At 38.2% G+C, this 11,148-nt stretch overlaps 1 protein-coding gene across 1 annotated transcript in view; it reads right to left on the bottom strand.

Moving 5' to 3' along the window:
- The window catches only part of Smp_154520 (hypothetical protein), a gene marked incomplete at both ends in the record, with an annotated part of 27,242 nt that extends 16,173 nt beyond the window's left edge, over nucleotides 1–11,069 (bottom strand). Inside the window, 2 exons of the mRNA XM_018797556.1 lie at nucleotides 769–961; nucleotides 11,065–11,069. Coding sequence (XP_018652586.1) covers nucleotides 769–961; nucleotides 11,065–11,069 — 198 coding nt within the window. The remainder of the gene's footprint in view (nucleotides 1–768; nucleotides 962–11,064) is intronic.
- Between the last annotated feature and the right edge of the window lie 79 nt (nucleotides 11,070–11,148).

Genomic DNA, 11,148 nt, shown 5'->3' with positions numbered 1-11,148 from the left:
GAGTGTGGGCTTGTGGATGCGACCGTCCAGTGCTTCCAGGTTTCCACTGGTGGTCTATCATTGATCTGTTCATGACACCAATCTACAATTAATGATATACATAACCTTACGCTGATATTTCTTTTAGTCAGGTTTAAATCTCCGAAAGGGAATATAAGTTTAACTGGGTGGAGTGAGAGTGATAGTCTACAGATGGAAGAATTTGACTTTCAACTAGTAAATTGGTATTTTTGAACCTCACTTCACCTTAATCAGTTTAGATAGATGAGTGGCATCATTAAATCTAACATAACAAGGATGACACTAAACAGATTACATAAATTTATACGTGGTACATGAGATACATTGGTATTAACTGACTATATAGATCCAATTTATTTTTATTAGCATCGGTTTACAATCAGATTAAACTTGAAATATAAATTCACTTAGTATTGTTTGTTTGAATCTTCCTATTGATGTTTTAGGACTAACCAGTTGCAGCCTTATTTCACAAGCATTGTAAGCAAAGATGAATGAGACTATATCGAGGCAATACACACAGTATACACATATGCCAATCAGAGACTGGCCAGTTGCAGTCCTAAACATCAATGTGGAGATTCAAACAAACAACACTCACATTGTGAACTTTTCTCATGATTCGCATGTAACTGACTTATGTTATGAAGAACACACTACTTCTAAAAATGGAAGAAATATATGACGAAAAAAGAGTTGAACTACGTATGCGGGTAACATTTTACAGGAAATAAGCAATATACTAACCTGTACAAAGAAGTTCGGTTGTCTACCACGTTGAAGCCAACGTTTAACACAAAGAACACATGCGTTGCATAAATCTCCTGAACGTGTAATCCCCTGTGGACCAAAACATGCACCGAAATGCTCAGCATATCGTTGACTAGAGGTAAAACGAGAGGATGATGACTTTGTTCCACATATACAACAGCCTAACTGACTACGAAAGTGTGCACGACCAGAACCTCCACCACTACTGCCACCGCCCCCACCACCTCCAGTCCCACTACCACTCATTTTATAAAAGTTAAGATCAAAGCCTGAAATAAAGAAGTAATGTTGGTAGTTGTGAGTGATACAAACGATATAGGTGTATTAATTATTACTAAGTAAAAATACTCCTGGCTGTGTATGTGAGGATTTTATTTGTTAACACTAGAAATGGTATTGAGCAGAAAAAAATAAGACAACGATAATGATTAGGTGGATAGAGAAGATATTTAACTACAATAATACCAAATAGAAAAATAACGGTTCAATCATGTATGCATACATAAAGCTGGAATTTTCGCTTACAAAATAACATAATTTCCACATGTTCGGACAGTGTCAACATAATGAAATAATTATTTATTAACTATTCATTCACGTATACGTATAAACAATACGACAAAAATCTTTCCTCTAATAAGAAAAGATGCCAAAGAGGGCTAACTAATGACTGTAAAGCAATGTGAATTAAAATTACATAAAACATTAACTACATCAACGATAGAAATTATTGGTGAGTGGTTTTCATCAACGACTTGATTACAATCGAGATACGACTGAAAACTAAAAGGCATAATGTTAAGTAATACGATGTTACGGTTTACTGAAGTCTCTTAGATTTCAATGAAGGAAATCCCCCAATTACCAAAATACGGCCGAGAGTGCGGATAGTTCGCTCCCCATCTCGAAATGATCTTATATGGACACGCATATATAGCCACCAACAGGGAAGTCCTAACCACTGCCTTTTTGTGGCGGGCTGTTGTTTACTAAATTAAAAGGACGAAACGCGAATTTCCAGCGCTTGAATGGGGTTGGTGGGTATGGGGGGGTTGGGAAACATTGATTAGAAACCAATGGTCTACATGGACTCCAGGATTCTGAGGTAACAGATGGCGGATGAACCTATTCTTGGCCATCGGTTACCATGATATCCCACCTCCCCACATTGCTCCTCTGCCTTCTGGACTAGACCTCTAGATCAAACGTTCGGGGAGTAGCCCTCTATGAGAACAACCTGCTTGGGCACTCATGCAATATCCTAGACCTCACACAAATCAAATGATAAGTAGAACCGGAAAAAATTATTTTCGCTTCATTCTCATTCCCACAGATTGCATACACAGTTATTCGGTGACGCTTATCTTAATTTTAGATTGCATAACCTGTCTGTTCTTTTCTATTCACATTTTGTATAACTTATTGTTCTTCAACTCATACAGTAGCTCACCTATGGTGGAAATTCTATCCTGCCTAAACGATCTCAAGTAACTAAATGGTCGAAAGTTGAATGCTATCACTGAATACGAATCCTGAACCATCCTTTCTGAAACCACATGTGTCATTTCAAACTGGCCTGCTTCAACGTTTGCACAATAATGCAGATTGAGCAACAGATGTCATCGATTATATCCTTACACGATGAAATTGTGCAATGCTTGCGTAAAGACCGAGAAGCCTGATGGTAGTGTGGTATGGTTTTCCCAACCTAGGTTTTCGTTCACTACAGTAGGAGCGTGCCAACGAGTTGGAAGCAGTAGTCACATTTAGTACCTGACGGGAGCTCTTTAAACTCTACTACTGTGCGAAAATACTCAAGCCATACAATACGCACTTAATTAGGTGGCAATCGGTGTCAGTAGGTATGGCATGTGCTGTGCGCCTTCTAAGTGCAAATAATTTTACAAAATTGATAGCAGCATGTGCCTGAACGCAGTCCTGTTGATAAACAGTTAGAAGTGAGATCGTTCAACGTATAGTGAACGCCAGGGAGGTTTATGCAAATTTGGGCCATCATGATGTGAATTTTGTTGTAAATGGTTAGGTTTACAACGTGGCGGCGAGGGCAGCTTTGCTCTATGCTTAAGCAACTTGGTCTCTTTGAGTTGAGGATGTTAAGCGAATCTATGTTGGATCATCCTTCTCTCCGAAGGATTGCTGAAATTCAATGACAACACCATGTTATTAATACAGAGGTTCTGTCAACGGATGTTCGGACACAGTGACGACTTTTCAATTGGCTTTACCATATTGAAACATCAACTACGATGGCTTGGACATTTGCTACGAATGTCCACACTGTGTTCCATTTGGGGACGTTCGAACTGACTGAAGAAAATGGAGAAGTGATTGGTTTATGTGGCATAGTCCCGAGGTATGAAAGAGATCAGTGCAGGACTGACAAATCTCGGACCATCACGACCTTCTGGTTGGGGTCTGCGAGATAATGCAACACAGTGGGTCAAGACGTTAGCAAGCATGGCTCAAAATATGAGGTTTTGGTGGTTCTGCTGTGGCTTGAGTTTACTTTTCGCATTTAAATGTGAGGAACTTTAACGGAAAGAATCCTATTGTTATTGTCATTGCTATAGTTTATGAAGTTTTTTAATATTCTCAGTTTTCTTTGTTCGAAATTCTTTTTTTCATGCTGTGGCGCATATTTATTTTGGTGCTCTTTTGCACCGATGTTTGTTTTTAAATGAATAAATAAATAAACATATAATACGTACTGATGACAAATACCAAACTAAAACGAAACAGTTATCCAATTCGACTCCAAGAAAGCATACTGATTCCCACAGACCCTTCCATCAAACAGGAATTAAATTTCTGAAGAAAATGCTTTTTTCATACAGGCAGTGATTGACAAGTCTGAGTACGAAACTTTCAAGCTTTTTCAGTCAGTATGATAATTGTAGACAAATGAGTTTTCTAGTCAGTGCCGGATTGTAATCCAAATTAGATTTGAATTACACCACACAGAAATTTAGTACGATGATTATGAGAGCTGGTTTTTCCGAATGTAAATACTATAATGAAAACCTAATGAATGTGATTAAAAGAGAGATCTCATACGACACTCATAAATACGCCAATTTAAAGTAATCAATGTTGACGGAGGGTAACAACATGCAGAGAGATGTTTTATTAAAATAATAAACTTGGTAATACCTTTATGCTACAAAGGTAGGTGCATATTTAGATTCTGCTCATAAGGGTGACTTCGTTGATTTCATCATAATTGACAGCATAAACAAAAAAAGAGAAGTGGATCAAATAGTTATTACGAGTGGAATTCATCTACAATTCAGGACACATAGAACACTAAAAAATCATCTGTTTTCAGTCAGTCAGTCACAACGTAGAACTTCGTACGTACGTACATCAGTTCGAGTTGCCATACCACATTAGCACAGAGATGCAGTTGTCGATTCAAATCCCATAGTGGTAGAAGTAGTAAGAATATAAGCAGTAAACCGAAACATTAGGGTTTGAAGATGTTATTGGAGGAGTATAATCCAATAAAATAAATTTGGGAAGAGAAAAAAATAGAGATATGAAGAATTCAGAAGATTAGAATTTGGCAGAACAAAAAGAGTGGATGCACCTTCGCCATTGCAAGTTCCTCAGAAAATATGTCTTAGATATGTTGAGCCAATCACAAGCAACCGAATCAAATGGTCACTTGATGACATTTTAAAATGACCTGAAGGTCAAATACATACCATATCGATTGATATTCTATGGGGTAGATGTGTACATACGTACACACATACTATCTCGCGCAAGTAGCCTGGAGGGGAGGTTATCGTGTATTAAGTAGTCGCTGTAGATGATCTGTCTCACAACCTTGAGCTTCTATTTGTCTCATTCACCAGATAAAGACTCGCGTATTTGGCTACTATATGCACTATAAGTATGAGGGTTAGTGATATCATTAAGTTGAGTAGACCGAAGTAGGTCGAGGTGGATTCGAGCCCACTATATGGGGACAAAATACCGAATGTCCTAACCATTGAGCTACTGCCCTATCGTCCTAGATTGAATGGTTTGTTTAGTCAGTGAGATTCTATCTCTGGAACAATCAAGCTGTTTTTGATGTGGCTCTGAGAAATTGCTAGTTCATCATTTTTTTAACAGATAATTCGAATTGCATCTAAAAAGGCATAGATTAACAACACCATGAAGTGCCATAACATGATGTAAAGGTGATTCCTTGACATTTAGGTAAATGTCGAACACACGTATGGAATTCATGAGAGAAGGAAGATAGATATTTCGTAAGTCGTTTTAACAGTATAAATGCAGTAGCTTTTAATCTTAACCTAAGTACATTTTAGGACAGTCCATTTTTTCTGATATCTATCTGTCCCTCAAATGGCCCTAATTCATTTTATGGAGTGTTCAACATCTTTAAAATCTTTTTCCGATATACAAATTTCCACCAATGTATCATGAACTGATAAGTATTGGTATCAACATTTATTTCAAAATAATCGTGTGACCATATAGCTTGATAATCCCCACCTCCCATAATATACACATCGTACTTATGTCTTAATCAAGTGTAGCAACTAATAAAAGATGTGTAGTAACGTTACTCAATGGTTGATAACACTAGATGAATTATTTGGGAACTTATTTTTAACTTGATATTAGGAACAGATGAAACTCAATCCAAAATAAATATTTTTATATAGTTGAGATCATGAGTCAATTGAAGCTAGACCACCATGGAAAACCTGGAAGCACTGGACGGCCGTTTCGTTTTATTGTGGGACTCCTCAGCAGTGCGCATCCACGATCCTGCTTCGCGAGATTCGAACCCAGGACTTACCAGTCTCGCTCCAGAGCACTTAACCGATAGACCACTGAGCCGCATCCAACGGTGTTGATGTCTAACGTCAACCAATCCACGAAATAAAATATAAATATATAAATAAAGTATAAATATTCAACTTTTTTCAAACTTTGATGGGGATATTTATTTCTTGTTTCCTTATAATTTCATCATTCATAACGTGGTGTAGCAACTTGAGACGACGCACTTTCGTTTTATATGACTGACATTTTTTCTAAATCTAAATTTATTAAGTATAAAATGGTAGTGGATTTATAAATGAATACTGACGAACACGGTCACATTAGAACAAAACAGTTGTCCAACACTCCTTGATTTATAATTATTCATCAGTTAATATTACCAAGTCTTGATGTTTACCTTGGAAGTGATCACAGTATATTATATTTGCTAACCAAATAACAACTGAGTATACGAGTAAAAAATCTTACTGTTACTGTAGCACTATTAGTATTCCAATAAAACCATACTTAACTATTACTTTAAATCAACCAATAACCCTGAAACTCATCCTGTAGCTTTTCTAGAGTTACTGTCGATTCCAAGCCAGGGTAAAGGAGGAGGGCTGAGCATGGAGTTAACGACCCCATCCCGTAGAAAAGCTAACTCGCTAAAAAACGCCAACCAGAAAAAATAATTCAAACCATTTAAACTCTGCCCTTTGAATTCACCGCACATCGAAGCAGCACTTACAGACCTTCCTATACCTGTCACTCCACCAACGATCGAAGAGTTCAAGATGGCCATCAGACAAATCAAGAATGGGAAAGCGGCAGGACCTGACAATATACCAGCTGAAGCACTGATGTCAGACATTGAAGTAACTGCAAACATGCTTCACCTTCTATTCAAGAAGATTTGGGAGGAGGAACAAGTGCCAACGCACTGGAATGAAGGATACTTCATCAAGATACCAAAGAAAAGAGATCTCAGCAAGTGTGAGAATTACAGAGGCATCACACTATTGTCAGTAACAGGAAAAGTTTTCAACAGAGTGTTGCTGAACTGGATGAAAGACGCAGTAGACGCCCAACTTTCAGATCAACAGGCTGGATTCCGTAAGGATAGGTCGTGCACAGACCAGATTGCTACACTACGGATCATCGTTGAACAATCAGTTGAGCGGAATTCGTCACTATACATCAACTTCATTGACTATGAGAAGGCGTTTTACAGAGTGGACAGGAGAACATTATGGAAACTTCTTCGACACTATGGAGTTCCTGAGAAGATTGTCAACATTATCCAGAACTCATACGACGGACTGCAGTGCAAAGTGGTGCATGGAGGACAGCTGACAGATGCATTTCCAGTAAGGACCGGAGTCAGACAAGGCTATCTACTCTCCCCATTCCTCTTCCTTCAAGTGATTGACTGGATTATGAAGAATTCGACATCTGAAGGGAAATACGGAATACAATGAACTTCTCAGAATCAATTAGATGATTTGAACTTCGCAGATGACCTAGCCCTCCTCTCTCATACACACGAACAAATGCAGATGAAGACAGAAAATGCAGCAGCAGCCTCTGCATCAATAGGCATCAACATACAAAAAGGAAAAAACAAGATCCTCAGATAGGATACGGAGAACACCAACCCAGTCACACTTGATGGCGAAACTTTGGAAAATGTATAAACATTTACGTACCTGGGAAGCATCATTGATAAACAAGGGGGATCGGATGCAGATGTAGAGGTGAGGATTGGCAAAGCAAGGGAAGCATTTCTACAATTGAAGAACATATGGAACTCAAAACAACTCTCAACTAATTTCAAAGTCAGAATCTTAAATACGAACGTCAAGATAATCCTACTGTACGGAGCTGAAACGTGGAGAACTAATACATCCATCGTCAAGAAGGTACAAGTATTTATAAACAGTTGTCTATGCAAAATACTCAACATCCATTGGCCGGATACTATCAGCAACAGCGTTTTATGGGAGAGGACAAACCAGCTTCCATCTGAAGAGTAAATTAGGGAAAGACGTTGGAAGTGGATCAGACATACATTGAGGAAATCACCAAACTGCATCACAAGGCAAGCCCTGACTTGGAATCCTGAAGGGAAGCGGAAAAGAGGAAGGTCAAAGAACACATTACGCCGGGAAATAGAAGCAGATATGAAAAGGATGAATAACAACTGGAAAGAACTGGAAAGGATTGCCCAGGACAAGGTTGGACGGAGAATACTGGTGTGCGGCCTATGCTCCTCGACGAGGAGTAACAGGCGTAAGTAAGTAGGTTATAACCCTGAGATCATGAATTAGAATTACGATAGTGAAAAAACTGACAGATAGAGTAAGGGGGCGAACAAAGAAAATGGTACCTTTGTCATACATACAAAGCATTATAACAATAAGCAAATAAAACATGCAACACAATCATGACATCAGTAGTATCAAACTGGTAAAAAGGTTTCTCTAAAAGATCCAAGGCGAACAAGATATCTTAATCAATTAATCGAGAATCAACACACAACAAGATAACGAAATAAGACTTATTTCTGCAGTTAAATAATAACAGGAGGAAAAAACACACACAGACTTTCAATATATACACAGTCACAACAATAACAACGAAATTTAAAAATTATCACATTTCCTTTTCTTAATTTTTAGAAATACTTTTCAGACGAAAAGTACCAGTTAAACGAGGCTTCAGTGCATCCTCAAGAAGTGTTCGGGAAAACACCTGATCATCTTGATAGGGGACTATTCAGAAGTCACGAAGCCGATGCTTCTCCCGACAACCAGAGCAACAATCAACATAGGCACATAAAATGTCCGCATAATGTAGGAGACTGGGAGAGCCATTCAAAATATACAACCTGGGGAGGCTTGGAATAAATGAGACCCATTGGATTCAAGCTGGACAGGAAAGACTGTCTTCGAAAGAGGTGATGTTGTGCTCAGACTATGAAGAAGAAAATGATGAAGAAAAAAACGCGCATACAAGGAATTGCATTGATGCTATCCAAAGAAGCACTTATAAGATGAAGATTATATGGATCCAGGACCATCAAAGAATCCTTCAAAACAAGGGGGAAGGATTACAATGAATGTTATCCGGTGCTATGCACTCACCGATGAAGGCGAACAAGATGACAAATATCAGTTTTATGGGGCTGCATTCGATAGTAGAAAAGTTCCCAGGAAAAGAGCTGACCATCGTGATGGGGGACCCAAATACCTAAGTTCAAATGGGTGAAATTAGGTGTGAAGGTATCACGAGACGACATGGGGCGAAAGGAATAAAAATAGTGAGAGGTTTGCATATTTATTTGCATTCAACAAAATGGTTATAGGTGATACTATATTCCACCACAAACGCATGCATAAAGCCACATGGATTTCACCGGAACACACTACAAAAAATTAGATCAATCACATCTACATAAATAAAAGAGTTCAGAAGGTTCATTGAAGACGCAAGAACAAAGAAAGGAGCTGATATAGTTTCAGGTCACCACCTGGTTGTGACCAAGGTGAAGCTGAAGCTAGAGAAACGCTGGACAACTGGACAAACAGTATTTAAAAAGTTTAATACAGCCTTCCTCTGAGATGCTAACCAACTCAACAAATGCGAAATAGCTCTAAGCAATAAGTTCCAAACCTTGTAACGATCTACTGAAAGAAGAGGAAATTACCATGGAGAACAACTGACGAGAGATTAGGGAGTAATTGCTTTAACATACCATGAGGTGCTGAGCTGCAATAAGCACCAGTACAAACAATGAATCTACTACGGGCAAGATCGAAGGAAGAAAGCAAGTAGACAGCAACCAAAAAATGCATAGAAAACCAAGGAACAAGACACAGATACAGAAGTGAACAAACGAGCGGAGAAGAGCATTAGAGCTGATGAAAGGAAACATGTATATGACCTGAAAATGACAGCGCCAAAATCTACAAGAGAAGGAAATAAGAGAAAACTATATGACACACCGGCGAATCTAGCAGGAAAATATAGTGAACCCGAGTGAACAATCAAGAGCAAATAAGGCAAACCAATCACTGAAACTGAAGGACAGCGCAACAGGTAAGTAGAACACTTGAAAGAACTCTTAAATAGACCAGACCCACTGAACCCACCCAACATCAAAGTAACAAGCACAAACCTCTCTATAGATGTCACCCCATCAACAATCGGAGAAATCAGCATGATCATCAGGGGGAAACCAGCAGAATCAGACAACATATCAGTTGAAGCACTGAAGTCAGATATTGGAAGTAACTGCAAACATGCTCCATAATCTCTTCAGAAAGACTCGAGAACACAAGCAAGCACCAACATACTAGAAAGTAGGATACCCCATCAACATCTCAGCAAGTGTGAGAACCACAGAGGCATCATACTATTACCAGTATCAGGAAAAGTTTTCGACAGTGTTGGTGAACTGAATGAAAGATTAAGTAGATGAACAACTGAGAGATCAACAGGCTGGATTCCATAAGGATAGGTTGTGCACAGACCGAATTGCGACACTACGATCATAGTTTAACAACTAATGGAATGGAACTCGTCGCAATACATCAACTTCATCGACTACAGGAAAGCATTTGATAGTGTGGATAGTAGAATCTTGTGGAACCTACTTCGACACTATGGTGTACCTGAGAAAATCGTTAACATCATTCGGAATCCATACAACAGATTACACTGCGAAGTCGTGCATGGAGGCCAGCTCAATGAAGACCGGTGTCAGGTGGAGTTCTAACTTAACACGATAAAGTTTTTCAATGTCTCTAAGCTTCTCAGGATTCATCAGCTAAAACTGAATTGTGATTAAAAGCGTCTTGATGTTTGATAAACCACTTTACTTTTTGTGTGCTAATGCAATCATCCACCCAATTATTTGTATGGGAAGTAACAATATCATAGATTAAATTTGTAAAGTCTTACACAGTTTGAAATAAAAATGAATCCAATTCTTGTGACGTAAAATATCAACTTTGATGTAATGATTGATGGAATGCGTCAAAATAGTTGTGTAAGGACCAAAGTAATTGAAACTACTGAGGCGGGAAATAGAAATGGCGCAATGATTCTGAAAATACTGAAGACTGCTTTTTTAAAACGGCTCACGAATAACTTGAAGAAAAGATTCATCAAAAAATTAGTGGTATGAAACGAGCATTTCCTGTAGTTCTCTGTTTCTTATCAGATATGCTGTGAGATTAGACAGTGAAGTAGATTATCAAAAATAAGTCAATCATCTACACTATTAGAATGGATAGTAAGAATCCCTGATATATATATATATATACGATTGGAATTATTATTATTATTTCCTATTTAATACGTTTGAATACTTATACAGTTTACAGCGCGGTCTGTATGAGACTCCTTAGTAATGCGCATCTGTGACCTAGTCAATGATCGAATCAGATAACAACCAACACAAACCTCATATACAAACAATACCTGAAACTAAGTACACGTATATTATATTACATGTATAATGAAAGTATTTTATGATTTATTGAATTA

The sequence above is a fragment of the Schistosoma mansoni genome, chromosome 5, assembly GCF_000237925.1.
Source record: "Schistosoma mansoni strain Puerto Rico chromosome 5, complete genome".
NCBI lineage: Eukaryota > Metazoa > Platyhelminthes > Trematoda > Strigeidida > Schistosomatidae > Schistosoma > Schistosoma mansoni.
The sequence above is the reverse complement of the archived record's forward strand: the minus strand, read 5'-3'. Positions and strand labels throughout refer to the sequence as shown.